Source organism: Phycodurus eques, chromosome 8, assembly GCF_024500275.1.
Source record: "Phycodurus eques isolate BA_2022a chromosome 8, UOR_Pequ_1.1, whole genome shotgun sequence".
In the NCBI taxonomy this organism is placed as follows: domain Eukaryota; kingdom Metazoa; phylum Chordata; class Actinopteri; order Syngnathiformes; family Syngnathidae; genus Phycodurus; species Phycodurus eques.
In genome coordinates this window covers 7,580,213-7,602,282 of record NC_084532.1, presented here as the reverse complement: position 1 = coordinate 7,602,282, position 22,070 = coordinate 7,580,213, and the positions used below count along the sequence as shown (strand labels likewise).

General features: G+C 40.1%; 1 protein-coding gene across 1 annotated transcript in view; it reads right to left on the bottom strand.

Annotated features, from left to right (window-relative positions):
• Positions 1–22,070, bottom strand: part of LOC133406508 (collagen alpha-1(XXIV) chain) — a 117,350-nt gene that overhangs the window by 87,054 nt on the left and 8,226 nt on the right. The window contains exons 2-4 of the mRNA XM_061684169.1: positions 20,404–20,474; positions 10,998–12,262; positions 4,119–4,172 (exon numbers count right to left, since the gene is read on the bottom strand). Coding sequence (XP_061540153.1) covers positions 4,119–4,172; positions 10,998–12,262; positions 20,404–20,474 — 1,390 coding nt within the window. The remainder of the gene's footprint in view (positions 1–4,118; positions 4,173–10,997; positions 12,263–20,403; positions 20,475–22,070) is intronic.

The following is a 22,070-nucleotide window of genomic DNA, read 5'->3' as shown; positions in this document are numbered from 1 at the left end:
CCAATTTCAGGTGAGATCAAGATTATTTAAGATTCCTATAGTGGAAAAATGGCAACATGGACAACACTCAGTATACAGGATGAGAGTCCACTTGTTTGGAGCGGCCTCGTCTCCTGGCTGTGCCAACTTCGGCTTCAAACATCTGGCAGCACAAGGGAAAGGTCACTTTGGTGAAGAAATCATACGCATCATTCAAAAGAATTTCTATCTAGACGATGGGCTGATCAGCATTCAAACTGAGAAGGAAGCCCTCTAACTTGTCAAGGCATCGAGAGAACTTTGCAGCAATGGAAAGCTAAGATTCCAAAAATGTGTCCCCAATAAAGCAAATGTAATGGCAACCATCCCAGAAGAGGAGCAACCTGTAGTCAAGGATCAAGACATGGCTTTAAGTCTAATGCACATGGAAAGAGCTCTTGGAGTAGAGTGGTGCATAACCACTGACTTGTTTAAATTCAGAGTTCAAGTAAAGCCAAATCTATTAACAAGAAGAGGCATGCTTTCTACGGTAGCTTTTATGTGTGATCCCATAGGGTTCATGGTACCCTTTGGCCTTTTAGGGAAACAAATACTACAGAAAATGTGCAGAGAGAAGATCAGCTGGGATGAGGATCTTCCAGAAATTCTAAGACCTCAGTGGGAGTCCTGGATAAGAGATCTACCTTAACTGGCTACAATGCAACTCGAAAGACTATACTTACCTTCAAGCTTTGGCGAAACCAAACAGTATGAGCTTCACCATTTTTCAGACACAAGCATCTCTGGATACAGTGAGTGTACCATCAACAAGTCCGACGAGGTCCATTGCTGTCTGGTAATGGGAAAGTCAAGAGTTTCACCAACCAAGGTCACTAGTATACCGAGATTGGAACTGTGTGCGGCAGTTGTTGCAGTTAAAACCTGTGATATCCTCCAACATGAGCTTGTAATCGATGATTTGCAAGAGGTCTTTTGGACTGATTCAACTGTATTCCTAGGCTATATAAATAATGATGTCAAACGGTTTCAACTGTTTGTAGCGAATTGCATAAAGAGAATTAGATCATGTACAACACCTGAACAATGGGCTCATGTTTCCTCTGAGAATAATCCAGCACATCACACCTCTCGAGGCTTAACAGCCATACAACTCAACTCAAAACCTCAAACTGGTTTACTGGACCAAAGATTATCTGGCAGAAGCAATTACCAGACAGATAAGGCATGGTGGGAGAATTCACTGAAGACGATCCTAAACTTCATACGGCATTTGTGTTTAATACTAAGGCAGAGGAAGAGACATCATTATTGGTTTGCTTACAGAAGTTATCTGATTGGTTAACAGTGGACAGACCAATTGCCAGATTGAAAAAACAAGTCAAAGTCTACCAAGCTTTGAAACAAGGAACAGGTGAAAGCATAAGTTTAGAAGAAAGGAGAGAAGCAGAACTTGTTATTGAAAGCAAAGAAAGCAGTCTCCAACACTAAAAATTACAGTAAGCTGTACAAGTTAAAACCCTTCTTGGATGAAAACTGAATCCCAAGTGGAAGGACGCTTAAACCAAGCTACACTGCATCCACATGTGAAGCACCCAGCAATACTCCCAAAGAACTGCCATATATCAGCTTTACTTATTAAACATTTTCATGAAAAAACATTCATCACGAAGGCCATGGAATGACAATGAATTAACTGCAGGTGAATGGATGGTGGATTCTAGAATGCAGCAGTGGTGTCTCGACTCACATTTTCAAATGTGTCAAGTGTAGAAAATATAGGAGATCTACTGAAGAACTTACCTGAGGATAAAATGGAAACTATTACTCCTTTCACCCACATTGGCGTAGACTGTTTTGGTCCACTTTATGTTTAAGATGGAAGGAAAACTCCCCAAAAAAAGATGGTCTTTTACTCCTCTGTCTGTGTTCGAGAGCCATACACAAAGAACTGATTGGTAACATGACAACTGATGCATTTATCAATGCACTGTGAACATTTATTGCCATAAGAGGAAATGTTCAACAGTTACGTTGTGACCAAGGTGTCAATTTCGTTGGTGGAAGAAAAGAGTTTGCTGAACTCATGAAGGGATTGGAGCAAGAAAGATTGAAGGCTCTGGGATGTGAATTTCTTATGAACCCACCAGCAGCGAGTCACATGGGCGATGTCTGGGAGAGACTGATTAGAACTGTTCAGTGTTCTCACAGCTCTTCTTGACCACTCTGCACAAAGGCTTGACAGTACCTACTTAAGGATATTCTTGAATGAGGTGATGGCTATCATCAACAGTAGACCACTCACTGCCGAACACTTGAATGATCTTTCAAGACCTGAACCGTTGACCCCAAATCCTATTCTTACCACTGAGTCCGCAAACCTTCTGCCCCGACCTGGAGATTTTGTCAGGGAAGAGCTGTATCTTAAGAAGCGGTGGCGAAGAGTTCAGTATTTGAAGAATCAGTTTTGGACTCGATTGGAAAAAAGAACTTTGCTAACTACAGACTGTAAAACAACTAAGAAGATTGAAGAAGACCATTTATTCCCTTTATATAGCACACAACCAACGACCTATTTAGAATTTCTCTTTACTTTGTTTCGTTGTATTCGTGCTGTCCATGACTTGATACTTTATGTTGAAGTAACATACTTTTCGTTTCTGTATATCGTGTACTTTCACAGTGGTGGACTTGAGATAAAAGTCAAGTCAATAAACCAGATGTTAAAAAGAAACACTTGTGTCTAGTCGTGCTTGGAAGGAGTTATATTACTAGCACTGTTTTTGCCATCCAGCTGGTCCTACTGCAAGAGGATAGTGATGACCACAGCAGTGGTATTTATACTTTTCCTTGTGAAACAAGATTTGGTTTTGGTGTTCACCTAATCAATACCTCATTAAGTAGAACAAGGTGTGCTTGTGTTGGAATTCAACAGACACTAATGGAATGGCTGTTAAACATGTAGAGCTGCTGATTTTAAAAATATTGTAGCGGTCTCTTGATATATATATATATATATATATATATATATATATATATATATATATATATACACACACACACACACACACACACACACACACACACACACAGACAATTATGGTGGCAGTTATTTAATTAATTAGTTCATTTTCATTTTTACAATTTAAGTCACCCAGTATTATCAAACAGCAGGTGTCTGGCTACTACTTCAATTTACTCTGTCAGTGACGGAAACACATCCATCACACTCAACCTGCCTGATCAAACATACATAAAAAAACACATTAAAAACACCCACGTAAATCAAAACTAAAAAAAAAAAACATAAGAATTGTATAGCTCGTTATATAAGGGAAATAATAGCTGAATGAGGACAGTAGAATAATGCTGAAATTTCCCCCAAATCAATGTGGGAATGTGGGAAAGAGTCAGTCTACTTCAATTTACTGTATGTCGATGACAGAAACACATCCATCACACGCACCCTGCCTGATCAAACACAAAAAAACACATTAAAAAACACCTACATAAATCAAAACCTACAGAAAAAAACATAAGAATTGTATATCTTGTTAAATAAGGAAAATAATAGCTGAGAGAGGACAGTAGAACAATCCAGAAGTTTCCCCCAAATCAATGTGGGAATGTGGGAAAGAGTCAATCCGGGCCAACTAAACAGTATGTAATTTTTAACATTAGTAGTATTATTCATTTATTATTGCTTATGCCATGCTTTCGCATGACACTTATGTAGCTGCTCACCTGCATTTTGGACTTCAACGCACATGGTAGTTTCATGTATTCAAGTGTGATGCAATGGATACGTGTCGCTTGAAATGTATGTGTAAATAGTGCCTCCATATACTATATGGATGTTGGCACTAAATTGGATTTAGGCATGTTGACCTGCAGTGTAAATCCAGCCTTGGAGAACCCCCAAACTGCTCAGGAACTTCACACTGTTGCTCTCTTCCTTGCCTGCATGCATTCATTCATGGGGAATCCTCTTTTACGATGTAATGCATGCAATATGAATACAGCAAAGTGATAAGCGAATAAAACTAAAAACAGATCCCTATTCTTGAACCTGTTAATGTACTGTCTCTGTCTTTGACATGCAGCAATATGGTCAAACTGCTGACTCAGGCAATGTTACTCACCCTAGTGCCTCTTGCTCCTTGAGGACCAGGTAAACCAGGGGGACCAGGAGGACCCTTGAATAAAAAAAGAGAGAGAACGAGAAAGAGAGAGAGAGAGCAGAAGGGGGAAACAGAAAAGAGAGTTAGAGTATGTTAATGGCAAGCAATAACATGTAGTTGACTGTCCCTAGCCTCCACAATGAGTATGTGTGATATTTATGTAAGAGCCAACAGGTTTAAAGACGGGAGCCTGTGTTCAGTTAAAAGCTATTTTTGTGAGGCTCTCAGCAGGAGGTCTTTGTTACTATCTGGAGAACAGACTGCTATGATAAGACTTTGGGATTAATAAAAAGCAATGTCTGCAACATAAGGAATTAAGTTGTAGTAAAAGATGTAAAGCAAAGGCAAACAATGCTTTCACATCACCACTACATATCCCCAAATGATTTAATTATTTAAATTCAAATTTGTCATGACCAACTGACATTCAAACATTGAACAGGAAAGACAAATAAAATATTTCTTAAATTTAATGCTAAACTATCAATGCATGATTGTAGACAACCACATTGTAGCCCACCAGGTACACTCATTGTCTATGAATCTGAGTATGCACGCATCATGCAACGATGGATCAACATTTCATTTCATTTCATTTGTGTTAAGTTCCTTCATTTTAAACAGGCCATGAATATTTAGGTTGAACGGTCAATAAATAAAGAAATAATTCAAATGGCATTTAGAAGTGCACAAGGCAGTTATGTTTAGTTGGGAAAAAAATCTCCCCATTGAGTCCCTGGCCCATAAAGTTTGAGAAACCGTACTCTATGATACTGCATGGTCAACGGTTTCTACCATAAAAGGTGTTCATCAGAGCCAATTAACTGCAGAACTGCGTTGCATCATAGAGCACACAAATATTTTGACCCTCTGTAGGTAAATCGGGTAACCAAAATATTAGAAAGAGTTCTCAGTACAAAGGTGCAGATCAACATCACTGCAGACTACAGTACCAGCATAATAATAAACATTTTGTTAAAGTAGTACCTCACTGACAGTGTCATATAAAACTGATTATCTTTGTAAAGGCAGACCTTTTGTATAAGTGCACTATTAGTAATATAAATATATTGTTTGCAGAAAAGGAGGAAATTATCTGATGCATACTGAAACACCGCTTATCCTGGTTAGGGTCATGGGGGGCTGGAGCCTATCCCAGCGGACTTCGGGCGAAAGGCAGACGACACCCTGAACTGGTCGCCAGTCAGTCACAGGGCACATATAGACACGGACAACCATTCACACTCACATTCACACCGTCACTGAGTGGGAACTGAACCCACGCTGCCCGCGCCAAAGTCAGGCGAGTGTACCACTACACCATCAGTGACTGAAACGGCAATGTGTTTCTGAAATTAGTTCATTCAAAATTGAATGGCCGACTGGTTAGCACATCTGCCTCACTGTTCTGAGGACCAGTGTTTAAATCCGGCCTCACCTGTGTGGATTTTGCATGTTCTCCCTGTGCCTGCGTAGATTTTCTCCCGGTACTCCGCTTTCCTCCCATATCCCAAAAACATGCATGGTAGGTTAATTGAAGACTCTAAATTGCCCATAGGTGTGAGCGCGAATAGTTGTTTTATTATATGCGCCCTGCGATAGGCTGACGACCAGTTCAGGATGTGCCCTGCCTCTTGCCTGAAGATAGCTGGGATCGGTTCTAGCACGCCATACTGAGCGGTACGGAAAAAGGATGGAAGGATGAAATTTGAATGGAATTACACACTGTACATTTTTTAGGTCTCATGATTGAACGCTATATGTCCCAAAGACATTAAGTTGGGAGTTAACGCGAGTCACCAAAATAGAGCCCCCATTGTGTTAAATCATACGCATGCTTGTTATTTTTCCACATACAAATGTTTCTCAGTTTTGTACTCCTTGTTTTTTATTGATCTGTGTGGGGATTGCATGTTCTCACTGTGCCCCTTCCCATCCATCTTAATTACTCTCACTTTTAATTACTCTGCATTTGCATGTTAACTGAATGTACTACATGCTAATGTTATGTCATCATGAATGGTCATTTCTCTATGACCTGGGATTGACCGGTGATCAGACCAGTATACCCCGCCTCTCACCCAGAGTCAGCTGGGAGAGATTCCAGCTTAACCCTGAACAGGACAAGCTTGGAAAATGAAGGAATTAGAGGTGCAGCAATTAATCGATTATCAAATTAATCAACAAATATTTTCCAAATCCTCAAAGATTAAGGCCCCCGGTAATATTCTCAGATTTCTGTTAGTTATGTTGATAAAAACAGATTGATTATATTTGCGTTCAGTCAAAATAAGACACATGCAACTATCTATTTTTACTTTGGAAAAAAAACAGTTTTGTCCATTTTCTGACACGTGACAGATGAAACCTGTAACGGATTCATAATCAATTTATGTTTGTGCATTTTCTGCACTGTCATTTTGAAATAATGTAATTTTTTTTTAATATAGGGATGGAAACTTTCTAAATTGATAGATGAATATATTATTAAAATAAGCGTTAGTTGCAGCCCTACAATGAATGAGTTAGACTTTAATTGCAAGATCAAGGGCAAGATCATGGATAGAAGAGTAATGATACAGCTATTACGGTGTATTGATGCTGTGGTATCCTGAGTAGGACTCATTTTTAAAGATTATTGTATTGGAAACTGAAAATACTCATACCAACATGTTTGCCTCAAAATTCATAACTAGTAGCTTGGAAATTACATTGGGGAGCTTTGTGTACTGTAACAGAGGTCAATTAAACTTCTGTTTTTTTCTGCAATACAATGGATGCTGAAAGGTGTGTCAAAACGTTTTACATTATTAAGATAAAATATCTCATGCCATCCACTCATGAACACATTACTAAGTACCTGAAAATCTGCGTTACAAAATCATGTTCAGCTGCAAAGTTATCCTGACAGCCAAATTGATGTAAATCAAATGGCTGAACTGAGAGTTACATTTAAAGTACTGTATATACTGCCATCCTTCAACAAGAGTTATTCCCTCACACATAAAAGTCAAAGCCAAAGCAAAACGTCAGCCAAGATTTGAAAAAGGGACTAAAATAATATTTGAAATATTTGCACATACGGTACATGTAAAAAGAACAGTGCTTTCAGAGGTCACCATATATATATATATATATATATATGTATATGGTATATATATATATATATATATATATATATATATATATATATACACACACACACACACACACACACACACACACACACCAGTAAACCAGACCACATTTGGATATAAAAAGGTGAATTTAGTTTGAAATGTCTTATTCTAGTTCAAAATGGTAAAAAAGTTGAAATTTCACATTCATGATGCTGCTCTTTGTGACGTCGTCTAATATTGTTAAAGGTCCCATTCCATCAAAATGTTTATTTTTTTTTAATAATCTTTACGTCCAGGATGTCTTCAGGTTTCTGAGATAAACTGGGTTGGAAAAGCCCAGAATGCCCTTTTACTCATGACTATTCAATATGGGCTTTGTTTTCCTGTTGGAACGTAAATTTGTATTTTACATACTTGGCTTGTGTGTTTTCAAACAGCCTATTTTGAAGCAGCATGTGTTTTTGTACTCTCTCTCTCTCTATACGCAATTGAATAAATACTGGACAATATATGTAATTTAATCTGCATTTAGAAGGCCATCAATAAAGTGTGGCCAGCTGTTGATCAGCGTTGCCCAGCAACCATACTAGCGCCACACACACTGGCATGTCACTGAAATGGATTTTACAATCGACGATGAAATCAAATATCAACAAAATTATTCCAAATCCAACACAACATCGCGCCATTAAGATGATTACAGTTGAGCAGCACTTTCAGACAAACTCCGAAGCCTCCAGTGCAGCATGTTTCAAATGAAAATGCCGCTTGCAGTTCGTGCATGCATATTAATTCATTAATATGACCAAATATGTTGACGTTCCGCTGTGGTTCGGCGTAATGTGGTAAAGACATATTACAGCCACTGAGCAGTCAGTGTGCCAGGTGTCCGTCAGCATCCCGAGTCAGCCGCCAGAAGCCGTCGGAGGCTTGGAGCACGAGAGCGAATCAAAACGTTCAATATGATTTTTCACCCCCAAGGGCACTAGACTTACTACAGCCTCTGGAGTGCGCATGAGGAAATGTGCTTAAGTATTAGGCAGAATACGCGCAAGGCCAGATATGAGAGGGAATGCCCATACCTTGGACAGAAAAGAGCGGAGCTGCGCACGTTTTTCTGACTACGGGAGGATGTAGCCCTATGTAAATAAGCTTTGCTCTGAGTGGATTGCTGTTCACCTGAGTTTAATTATGGTAAAGAGCTATGCTCTGATTGGTCGTTGCGACAGCGGCCATCTTGTGGCGGCCAAGCGTTCACAGTGGCGGCCAAGTGTTCACAGTGACATCGCGTTTGGATTCTTCGATTTCGGCTCCAACTACAACCCCAGTTACAATGAAGTTGGGACGTTGTGTTAAACATAAACAAAAACAGAATACAATGATTTGCAAATCATGTTCAACCTATATTTAATTGGATACACTACAAAGACAAGATATTTAATGTTCAAACTGCTAAACTTTATTGTTTTTAGCAAATAATCATTAACTTAGAATTTTATGGCTGCAACACCTTCCAAAAAAGCTGTGACAGGTGACAAAAAAGACTGAGAAAGTTGAGGAATGCTCATCAAACACCTGTTTGGAACATCCCACAGGTGAAGAGGCTAATTGGGAACTGGTGGGTGCCATGATTGGGTATAAAAGGAGCTTCCCTGAATTGCTCATTCAAAAGCAAAGATGGGGCGAGGTTCACCTCTTTGTGAACAAGTGTGTGAGAAAATAGTTTTAACAGTTTAAGGACAATGTTCCTCAACGTACAATTGCAAGGAGTTTTGGGATTTTATCATCTACGGTCCATAGTATCATCAAAAGGTTCAGACAATCTGGAGAATTCACTGCAAGGCTGAAAACCAACATTGAATGCCCGTGACCTTCGATCCCTCAGGCGGCACTGCATCAAAAACCAACATCAATGTGTAAAGGATATCACCACATGAGTTCAGGAACACTTCAGAAAACCAATGTCATTAAATACAGTTCTGCACTACATCCGTAAGTGCAACTTGAAACTCTACTATGCAAAGCAAAAGCCATTTATCAAGAACAGCCAGAAACACCGCTGGCTTCTCTGGGCCCGACCTCATCTAAGATGGACTGATGCAAAGTGGAAAAGTGTTCTGTGGCCCGACGAGTCCAAATTTTAAATTTTTGGGGGAAATTGTGGACGTCGTGTCCTCCGGGCCAAAGAGGAGAAGAACCATCCGGACTGTTATGTACGCAAAGTTCAAAAGCCAGCATCTGTGATGGTATGGGGCTGTGTTAGTGCCAATGGAATGGGTAACTTACACATCGGTGAAGGCACCATTAATGCGCAAAGGTACATACAGGTTTTTGAGAAACATATGGTCCCATCCAAGCAACGTCAAAAGCGGTTGCAGATCTTCATCGCTCCCCTACGCCTGTATACATGGTGGGTCAGATGGTTTGGCTCTCCTCCCGTGACTTCCCTCTCCAAACTGAATCAGGTAAGCTCACGCCACGCTTCATTGGACCTTTTCCGGTCACCAAAGTTATCAATCCCACCTCTGTACAGGTGAAGCTTCCCCAGTCTCTCAGGATCCACCTGATGTTTCATATGTCTTCTCAAGCCTGTCTCCACCAGTGCTCTTAGCCCTCCAGCCGTGCCCCCTCCGCCTCCTCCCCCGTGTTATCGTCGACCATCCTGCCTTCACTGTGTTGCGCATCCTGGATGTGCAGCCCCGGGGTAGGGGGTTTCAGTTCCTCGTAGACTGGGAGGGGTATGGTCCGGAGGAACGTTCCTGGATCTCTCGCAAGCTCATATTGGATGACTCACTTTTTAGGGATTTTTATGCGGGCCACCCTGGGAAGCCTGGAAGGACGCCAGGCCCCCTCCGTTGAGAGGGAGCTACTGTCATGATCTGTGCCCTGGAGTTCGTCTGCGGAGCTTTGGTGGCGCTATGTGCCTTGGTTTCCCCTCTCTTTCCAGCAATTATCACCTCCTTGCCCGCACACCTGGTTCCAATCAGCACACATCACAGCCTGCACTTAAGCCTACCAGATCCAGTGTTCCAGTGCCAGAGTATTCACACACTTTCGTGGTACACCAGCCGACTCCTGTATCCCTACTCTTGCTTGTGAGTGAAAATATTTCTTGGTGACCCGGATACGTACTTATCCTCTGGTGCTCTCCTCCTCCTCCAAAGCCCTCCCGTGTCTCCCACTCTACCGCCTGGCCCAACCACGTCGCCAAGCTCCCTCACCTGCTCACACTCCCACCTCCAGCACGCTCCCTGTTCCTATGGACCACCATCACGCCTTGAAAATCCAGACCTCGCACTTTCCCAAATAAACCATTACCAACTGTTTCCTCCGTCTCCGTCTGCTTTTGGGTCCAGTCCAATACCATTTGATTACAAACCGTGACACAGGTACTTGAATATTGAGTGTTGTTTCTATATCACAACGGCCCCAAAATCTTATCTGGTCATTTTGCAAGCTTTATACCTTTTTTGGGCTATTGCATTCAATCAACACAATACATAGATGTCAAACCTAAACCAGGAGACCCTCATTTTGACCAATATTATGCATTAAAACAGTGAAAGAAAATACTTTTTTATTTTTATTATGTCATGGGACCTTTAAGCACTGTATCAAAAATTATTCATAATATTATTCTTGAACATATGGCTTAACTATTTGAAACCTCTCTCATAAACACTTAAAGCTTTAATTGTCGTTCGTGGATTCAGTTACTCACCGAAAGACCCAGCTCTCCTTTGGGGCCACGCCAGCCATCTTCATAGTCATACAAGAGGTCTGCCTCTTCGTACCCATAATCATATCCGCCCATGTTCCGGTCATCATAGCTGCCATCCAGTTGATGTTGCTCTAAGGAGTCTACATTATTTTCATGATAAAAAGTGGTGTCACCAGCCATTGGATGAGTCTCCAGTTGCTGCTGACCCTCTTGAGGACCAACACTTGAGTCCCCGGAGTTGATTATGGAGATGTTCCAGAGTCCTTCCCCTTGGAGTCTCGGTCCTTTGGCCAACATGTTTTTGGATGTGGTTACAGTTACTATGAAATCCAGACCTGGTTGCCCACTGTGAGTAGCGGAATTTTCTCTGTCAGCGTGATCAGAGGATATAGAAGACTTCACAAGGGTTTCAAATGCAGAAATGTGGCTCTGGTCTTCGAGATGCGCTTCTGGTATAGGGCTTGGAGTTGAATAATATTTGCGCACACTGTCAGAGGCCACTGTTCCCTTGGAATTCATCAGCATTTGATGAATATTTGCTGTTCCAAGAGAGGACATTGTTACGGTATTAAAGGGGCTATCTTTTGCCTCGATAGTCAAACCATGATGTCCCAAAGACGATCGGTACGTGTCAGCCAGCCGGCACTGTTTTCTAAGGTAGTTGCAATAGTGTGCAGCAGCTTGGGCCGAAGGATATATATCTAGTTGGCAAATTCGCCCATTGAATGGTGCAGCTTTAAGGTTCAGCCTCCCCAAAGTGAATTGACCACCAGAATTCCTAAGTGTCTGAGACCTCCCCAGGGTTTGCTCCCGCTGGTGTACTGCTCCACAATCCGAATAGAAGGACACTGAGCGTGCGCGAACACCAATAGCAAAAGGACGCTGGTGCCCATCATGCCAGTTGTAGGTAAAGTAGATGGCTGCTTTCTCTGCTGTGTAGACCACCACTCTGCGTGGCAGGAGCTGAATGCCAAACCGCAGTCTGTCTCTACCATCTCTGACACTGAAAATAAAAGCGTTCTTTGCTCGCCAGGAGCTTACACTTATAACAACAGAAAACTCCTCACCAAACTCTGGAGGAAAGAGACTGCCCACAGGAGCCTCATAAAGAGAGTTTGAATCTAGTATTACCCCATGTCCAGAAAATGGGAGATTTATAGTTGAGGGAACAGTGGTATATGTGGCTGAAGGTTTGGCAGATCTTTCGTATGGATGGTCTGTTATACTCTGAACTGTGAGCCCGAGTTGATAGAGGATATCCACTCCTGAAATAACAAATAGACAATATTAGAATTGAGCAGACTTGCTTTGTTTCAGTAGTTCCCACAAAAGTTATATATGATATATACCCACAAAAGTTATACATGAAAAACATTTATGTACTAAGCCCCTGTGGTGGACAGTCTTGTATAAAATACCTGAAAGTGATGCTAGGGTAAAAGTACAAGCATTGCAACAGAAAATAACTTCGGTCGACGTTAAAGTCACTATGTATATTACTTGCGTAAAAGTCTTAAAGTATCTGACAACTGCTGGGCTTGAGTATCAAAAGTAATTTTCTGATTTAAATGTAATTAAGTATTTCATGTAAAAGTGAATGATTAGAATTTTGATTAGGTTTGTATTTATTTTAATGTTATTGTTTTAATTTACTTTAGTTCAAAGGTTTGGTTTAAGATCTGTGTGTTGGCTATTGAATGAAGTTAGCCTGGCCTCAAGCCGGAGAGAGCGACAGAGAGCGAGCCAAACACACATTCTGCAGGTCCATCCATATAAAGGCTTCTTGATTACGAGCATCTCATTTTCATGACCTCCCATTTTGGTATCCCAACCACATCAGTACAGGCATAACTATTCTTCTGCTTTGTGGCATGCGGCTCAGGCATTACATTAACAAACAATTTCTTCTTATTTTAATTTTGTAGTACCAATAATAACGAATATGGTTAGGGGAAATCTATTGGCGTAAAGGATACATTTTCCGTACTGGAGTAAAAGTGAAAATTGCCAGAAGAAAATCTAATACCAAAATAATGTACACATACGTGAAAATTCTACATAAGCATGGCAATGAAGTGTCTGTACTCCGTTACATTACAAGACTGGTGTTGAATAACATTTTGTGCATTTCTTTAGATGAGGGCGCAGTAAACTTTTGCAACAGGAATAGCACTATTACCCAGATTCCGATGCCAAAACTATATATATTGTGGAGTAATGTATTTTTGTTTGCTGTCTTGTTAGTTAAGAGGCTACTCATGCTTTATGGAAGATGTTGTTTAAGATAGGCAGATGGGGCCATTTTGACATTGACCGAGAAGGACTTTTCTATTCATGCAGTACCTCAAATGGCAACAATAAACATCTAAATTTAGACCGGAATTCAATGGGTTCTTGCATGATCCGTATACAGTACAAACCCTCGACAAACAATCCAATCAAAACCTTGCAGGATTGACACTTTGTGGTATAATCATTATATTTAGGAGTCAGTTATACTTAAAATGTGATAATCTAATAATAAATAAAACAGAAAAGAACACATTACGCTGCAAAACAATTCAATTTCTCTATTACATCCAATAATTAGGACCACAAAAAAACTACAGTGACAGGTGCAGGAATCTGGCAAACTCAACATCCTACAAATTATATTTTTGGTTCTCTGTATTGTGGTCGTGTAAATTAAATAAAAATACAGTCCAGAATGTACTCAAAGTTCATAGGTAAATTATATATTTCTTTTTTTCAAAAGCTGGAGTTTCCCCAAGAAGCTCACAATCTTTAAAATGTATCTTTCTGCCACATGTACCAGAAAGCAGCTGTGTCCCAGATGGCAGAGGAGGACAAGAAAAGAATGAGGCCAAACTAGGATACAGGACACCAATCCTAACAGTAGGGCTGCACGATATTGGAAAAAAATGACATTGTTATTTTTTTTAAACCTGCGATATATATTGCGATATGAAATAATACAGGATCAGTGTTGGAAAATGTAATTTTCTATGCAAACTGGTTCAAGGTTCAGTTCACTTTATAGTTCATAATTAAAAATTTTATCGGCCGGCCAGTCCTGGGAAGGTTCCCAGGAACCCTCCATTTTTCCTGAATTCAAACAATTCTGCAAGGAAGAGTGGGCCAAAATATCTCCACAGAGATACAAAAGACTTATTTCCAGTTATAGGAAACTCTTGATTTAATTTGTTGCTGCTGAGCATGGCCCAACCAGTAACTACGTTCAGGGGGCCATTACTTTTTCACACAGGGCCAGGAAACTTTGAAAAGTTTTTTTTTCATGAAAAAATGAAATCGCCATTTAAAAACAGGATTTTAAGTTCACTTGGGTTATATTTGTGTGATATTTACATTTGTTTGATGATCTTAAACGCTAAAGTGGGGAAGCTATGCAAAAACATAAGAATTTGAAAAGGGGGCCAATACTTTTTCACAGCACTGTTCAGTATTCAACACTCTGGGCTGCTGCGTGTGTTGTTTGAAGCGTTATAATTTACCGTGACATGCAAAGTGATAATTTTATTAGCATGTCCAAACAGGTCCCTCTGCTGGTCACTTTTAATATTACAGTTGATTCACTGAATATTACAGTACACCAACATTGCAGCAGACCTGCGATGTGACTATTGCACACACATACATCGCGATGACGATACCCAAACAAAATATTGTGCAGCCCTACCTGACAGCCTTCTAGAATCAATCTACCATGATATACTGTATATTCATGAAAGTGACCATAGACCATGATGTACTGTACAGTGGTTCGTTTAAATTAAGGCACAAGGAACAAAAACAACAAGAAAATGTTTCTTTAAAGTAAAGGCTCTTCCTTGCAGTCTTAAAGTATGGAACTATAGGCAGTTCTCATGACAAATGGGAACTGAGAGAACTTGACAAATTGCAATTCTATGTGTCAAAGGTATTTTTAAATGGTATCCTGACCTGACCTGACTATATGTGCACGTGGGCAAACTAAGGTAGAAACACAGTACATACAGCCATCCATCCATCCATCCATTTTCTACCGCTTATCTGAGGTCGGATCGCGGGGGCAGTAGCTTTAGCAGGGACGCCCAGACTTCCCTCTCCCCAGCCACTTCATCCAGCTCTCCCACTTCATACACCTCACCGGGGAGGCGTCCGGGAGGCATCCGAATTAGATGCCCCAGCCACCTCATCTGGCTCCTCTCAATGTGGAGGAGCAGCGGCTCTACTCTAAGCCCCTCTCGGATGACCAAGCTTCTCACCCTCATCTCTAAGGGAGAGCCCGGACACCCTGCGGAGGAAACTCAATTCGGCCGCTTGTATCCGAGATCTTGTTCTTTCGGTCACTACCCACAGCTGGTGACCATAGGAGAGAGTAGGAACATAGATCGACCAATAAATTGAGAGCTTCGTCTTTCGGCTTAGCTCCTTCTTCACCACAAGGGACTGATACAAAGTCCACATCACTGCAGAAGCTGCACCAACCCACCTGTCGCTCTCCCGTTCCATTCTTCCCTCACTTGTGTACAAGACCCCAAGATACTTGAAGTCCTCCACTTGGGGAAGGATCTCATCCCCGACCTGGAGAGGGCATGTCACCCTTTTTCGACTGAGGACATGGTCTCAGATTTTGGAGGTGCTGATTTTATTCCCAGCCACTTCACACACGGCTGCGAACTGCTCCATTAAGAGTTTGAGATAACGGCTTGATGAAGCCAACAGAAACACATTATCTCCAAAAAGCAGAGATTCAATACTGAAGTCACCAACCTGGACCCACTCTATATCTTGACTGCACCTAGAAATTCTGTCCATAAAAGTAATGAACAGAATTGGTGACAAAGGGCAGCATTGGCGGAGTCCAAATCCTCACCGGAAAAAAGTCCGACTTACTGCCAGCAATGTGGACCAAACTCTGTCACTGTTCGTACAGGGACCGAACAGCCCGTATAAGGGGGCTCTCTACCCCATACTCCCGAAGCACCTCCCACAGAACTCCCTAAGTGACACGGTCGAACGCCTTCTCCAAGTCCACAAAACATGTAGACTGGTTGGCGAACTCCCATGCACCCTCAAGGATGTAGAGCTGGTCCACTGTTCCACGGCCAGGACGAAAACCACACTGCTCCTCCTGAATCTGAGATTTGATGTCCCGACGGACCCTCCTCTCCAGCACTCCTGAATAGACCTTATCAGGGAGGCTGAGGAGTGTGATCCCCCTGTAGTTGGAACACACCCTCTAGTCCCCCTTCTTAAAAAGGGGGCCACCACCCCAGTTTGCCAATCCAGAGGCACTGTCCCCGATGTCCATGCGATGTTGCAGATGCGTGCCAACCAGGACAGCCCCACAACATCCAGAGCCTTTAGGAACTCCGGGCGAATCTCATCCACCCCCAGGGCCTTGCCACCAAGGAGCTTTTTAACCACCTCGTTGACCTCAACCCCAGAGATAAGAGAGCCCGCCTCACAGACCCCAGACTCTGCTTCCTCATGGGAAGGCGTGTCTGTGTTTTTTTTAATGATCATGCTTTTCTGGAATGCTTGACAATTTAATTTTAATCCCATTAAAATAAAATTTTATGTTTCGCCTGGTCCATGTTTTGTTTAAAGAATTGTAGACGTCTTATACATTCTGCGTGGGTAATCAAACACATGAGCACAACTGTGTGTTTTCTAATTTACTAAATAAAAGTAGGGCTGTGAATTTCAAACTAAGAGCAAGTAAATTAAAAAAAAGGATTACATGTTCAAATAAAGCGCTTAACTTCAGAATAATTATTTGAAAAAAAAACTATGATCATGTTTTGATCATATGGGTAGAAGCAAAATCATGCATTGTAAAAATGCATTATACATAGGTAGAAGGGTTTTCCAGAATTTTGAGGTCAACTTTGGGGGATACGTATTATACATGGGTGCACATTATACACGAGAAATTACGGTAATATTAATTCATTCTGTTCATTAGTCTACTGGAATGAATGGACTAATATTTTCACATTCAAATGTGGTTAAAAGTTTTTTAGAACAACAATCATTATGTGTGCGTGATTTTGTATTGGCAACTTGGTCAAATGTTCTTCTCTTGTTAGTGCATAAAGATGGGCAAGTATGGAAAAAATCTTTAGTAAGGCATACATTTGATGCTGCTCTTTTTTTTTTTTTTGTTATCATTCGTGTACATATTGTCCACGTGGTCATAATGTTGTGTCTGGTTGGTGTATTTCCACATCTCAAGTTAAAAGCTAAAGCACATGTTTTTAGACCTACAAACCCACTTAGCCAATGACTCTTCATCATCTTTCAAACCAGTTGGCTACAACTAGTAATATACGAGTGATTTATGGATCAACAGAGACACTAAAAAGGAGACATGCTGTTCATAGTAAATGACAATCAAATTTGTTTCTGACTCTGGGTTAAGGCTTATAGTCTCATGGTTTTTAAACTAGAGAGATCCAGTTTTTGTTTCTTTGTATTTTTGAAAAGTGTCACAAAGACAAGACAATACAATGCTGACATGACAATACCCATTCAAATCTGAAAAGAACTTCTGATAAAGTTTAATATGCGGTAATTCTTCTCTGGTGAAATTCTCAAAAATGCCTGCTTTGAATGTCAAAGTTTTTTCATAATTTAAATTTTATTCTTAATCTAGAATAAGAGCAAAACAAGAGGAAAACAGCATCTGTCATTCGTGACCTAAATACAGCACCACTCTTGTTACAACAGAGTGATAATAGAAATTTTGATGCGCACTGAAATAGTAAACTTTTAAACAACAATATGTCTTATTTACAGTTGTTTTCCGATGTAGGGAGATTCACGTTCGTGTTTGCTGTTCAAGAATTTTATTTTTCGATTTACTTTTAAAATAAAATTTGCACACATTGAAGCATTCAGTTCGGTATTAAGATCTGCTTTGCTCAAGCTCACACCCGATGTAATGCTTATGATACAGACGTTCAAGGCAACTGAACTGGCCATTGAAAAAGGCAACTGAACTGCCAAATCCAATAATTCTAGACCTTATTTTTATTGAGCATATTTTGTTGTGGACTTTATTTGTCACCATAAATGTTCGTTGAAAGTACTTTCAATGTATCGTCACTGCCATTATCATTAGCGTAACATAATCCGATATCTTAATGCTAACAAACAATGGACACGCCATAGACAGGCGAACAGAAAATAACATCATTATTGTGGATATTTTGAAACATCAATTGATTGTATTTTAAATATACGTATGTTACCATACCTTTACCCACCCAAGAAATTGTGTTATGTTACAAATAATGCAATATTATGTTCTTTTTAATTATCAGATGCAAATGTATAGTAAGTACATGAATATAAAAGATGACATTTTAATATCCAGTCTCATATTCATCTTTTGATGTTTACCCCAAATGTTTTCAGTAGGCTTTACACGATCAGGATTTTTGGGGCCGATCACCGATCCGATCAAAAGATGGAGCAATGTGTCTATTTAAATGACTTGTTCATTTACTGTATATACTTGTGTAATGTATAATGAGTATCTTAAAGTATTCTCTAGTCCAGTGATTCCCAACCAGTGTCCCGTGGCACATTAGTGTGGCATGAGCGATCTTCATGTGTGCCATGAGAAATGATAAAATTTTACTTAACTGCTCAAAAAATACTTCATTTACAAGAAATAATGTATCTTTGTTCCTCTATTCATACCAGTGAGGCATTGTGACAGACAAAACAAATAAATGCTCTTCTCTTAGATGGCAGGAAGTACATACAGCAATTACTGTGTACCTACTTTTTGTGACATTTTCATTTGTTGGTGTGCCGAGAGATTCTCCAATTGTAAAATATGTGCCTTCGCTCCATAAAGGTTGGAAATCACTTCTCTAGTCAGGTCATGTATTCTAATTAGTCAGGTCAAACCAACATTACAACATGACAGAAATAATGGTGCTGACTTACTGTAATTGAATTACTTTATTGTAATTCAACCGTTAGTGCTAGCACTAGCTTGCTAGGCTACATAACGTTTTGTTGCCTGCTTGCGAGCTGTATCATATACAGCAAAATTGAAGGGATTGTCCAAACTCTTCCAATGCTTTTCATGGGAATTATTATTTCCGTATCAAAGTATATCCTAAAACATGTTCACACTCAAATGAGTGTGTTATCACATACGGTAGAGTTTGTGGGGATTATGCTTGAATGGACGCATTGTCTTGGCTCATATGATTATCAGTGAAAATGTTAACACTGTCTTCTGTACAACATACTGCTTTACATACTTGCTCTGAACATAGAAATAATGGTGTTCCAATGCCGAACATGTGACCAGCTGAGGCAAACATCTATTATCTACAGTATTTCGTCTTCATCTCTGTTGAGTGATTGTATTACTTTCCCAGAGGACTCCTGTTCATATGAACCTAAACATTATGATTGTGTTTAACCTATTTAGACTTTGAAAAAAACAGATGACAGCTCTGCAAAGGGTACAGAAAGGAGAAAAGATGGCTGAGTTTAGAGGCAGCAATCATAGAGAGGTTATTTAGGTGGCTTTTATGTGCATTCTGTGGCGCTGAGTGCAAGAGCAGACATGTTGAGGGAGGAACAGAGGAAAATGATCCCCTGGTCTTTGCCCCTGAATCACCTTCTGCTGAAGATATAAGATTGTTACAGTGTGATAAAACCTACTGTACATACTGTAGTGACACTAATGTAATTAACAAGGTTTTTGTGGCGCTTAAATTGGAATACAAAAACAATACTTGTAAATGCATTCCTTAATATCAGTGAGTCGCAACCACTGTGCCACAGCAAATTAGTGTACCGTGAGAGATTATCCAGTTTTCACGTAATTGTTCCGAAAATTATTTACTACAAATACCGTAGTTTATCTTTGTTCATCTATTTATGCCAGAAACATATAGTGACAGGCAGACGAATTAAATGCTCTTCCACTAGATGACAAAAGGTGCAATTACTCTGCATATCCACTGTTGCCATCCATACAACAGAATAGTAAGATTGTGTTCAACTAAAACGGCCCAGTGTAATTGTGAGTAAATTGAGACGATTATCATTATTTCAGTATGTATGCAGTACTTTTTTTTATGTGTTTGTTGGCATGCTGTACGATTTTTGTAATGTAAAATACGTCTATGTGCCTCGGCTCAATGAAGGTTGGGAATCACAGCTAACTGATTGGATGGATCACGGATCTGATTTATGCGCTATGAAAGTGAAATAATCTGCCTAATCTCTAAATTTTACTACTCTATTATTCATTTAAGGTTGAGTAAGTCAAACATGTCAGTTTCAGGTGTTGCACCATATATCATTCAGAAGTTGTATTCTATGTTTGCTGACAATGGCTTTTAAGATGAATTCAAATGCTACGTACCTTGAGCTCGGTCGTCTTCTTCTCCAGAGAGTGCTGCAGAGCATACTGACAGGAGCAGTAGAAAGTTCCACCTAAAGGAGAAATGGAAACACAAAATTATTTTTATTTGGTTTTTTTTTACAGTGATAATGGGAGCCTGTCTGTTGGCAGTGACTAGCTTATCTTCTTTTTTTATTATTATTTTAGCTGCCCACCCTGTGTTTTGTTACAGAGAATAAATGGTCTGATACCACCAGAGGTGGGAATAAATCACATACTTTATGTGCAAGTCATGAATAAGGACCAATTTCAGTTCCAAGTCTCAAATCATAACCTTCAAGTTTCTAACATGTCCCGTTACTGTGGCTAAAATCAAGCAAGTTGAGTCAAGTCATCCCTTGGGTTAAGGCATACATACATGCAAACATACATACATACATCTTGCCCAATGGTAAAGACAAATGTGCAAAGACATACAAATCATCTGAGTTGCACAATTTACATGTTGCCCTTCAAACTCTGCAGATGCAAGTGCATAAATGATCCTAACTACTCATGAAACCCATTACACTCATGTCTTTATACAATCATAAAAAAAGACATACAATGGTTCCGACACTTTAATAAATTCATTCATATCTCAGAATTAATACCATTTATTTTGCTGTCTGCTATTGTGTGAATCCAAAATGGCTGCCTCATCCTGGCACGTCATCTCACAGATCCCTCTGGTGTATTGTAACAACATAACAGTCACTCTGACTCTCACTCTCCATTGGCATTAATGGTAACGACAGCTTGAATGACAAAGAAGGACCGTTTGTAACAGAACCAAAAAAAAGGAAAGACACTAAGATGCATTTGTGTTAGTTTTCATGGAAAAGGCATAAGAGAGGCATAAGCGACAAGGGAACAATCTTATGTATCCAAAAATGTAATTAGCATCTTCAGAAAACATATTGCAAATCATGAAACTTCATTTCAGATACCTAACGCTAAAGACATTTTGGCATTAAAGGTTTGAAAAATATTACTTTAGAATATTATTTTCTTAAAAACAACAATGGCCTATTGATGGATAACATTCACATACTCATATCAATCAAATTAATAGATTTTCAAAAAGAAATTCAGAGGGCCATATCTTTACCGTTATTGATCAAACTATATGAAAACGACCCTTCTGTATTTTTGTTGTAGACAATGCAAAACAGTGAGCTCAGCATCAGTTCAGCAATAATCTTGGGCAGTGTAATGTGAATTCATTTAGCAACGAACTCATTTATTATGTATGTGCTGCGAGGGAACAAGGACAGAATGCCGCGTCCTTGCAATGCACAAGGTGGCCGTTTGCCCTGACACGACACGCCCTCAAATTGAAAAATGTTCAATTCGAGAGCGCCGGAAAGGTGATGTGAGAAGGCGCATCCAATAGGAGAAGGACTGGCAAGAGTGATTTCGGAGCGCTAAAAGCAATAGTCAACCAGCGGGAAAAGCCTCCATGTCACTTCCTGGTTGGCTGCTATGCAAGCATTTCCAAATATGGGCAAGCGTGCACCGAGGCACTGCCATCCTTGCGAGTTTCCTCGCAGTGAACACCAAGAAAACCAAGTGCAGGGTGTGGAAAGTCCATTAAAGTCATGCCACAGTATTTCAGTTGAGTTGAGGTCAAAAATTTGATTGGGTCT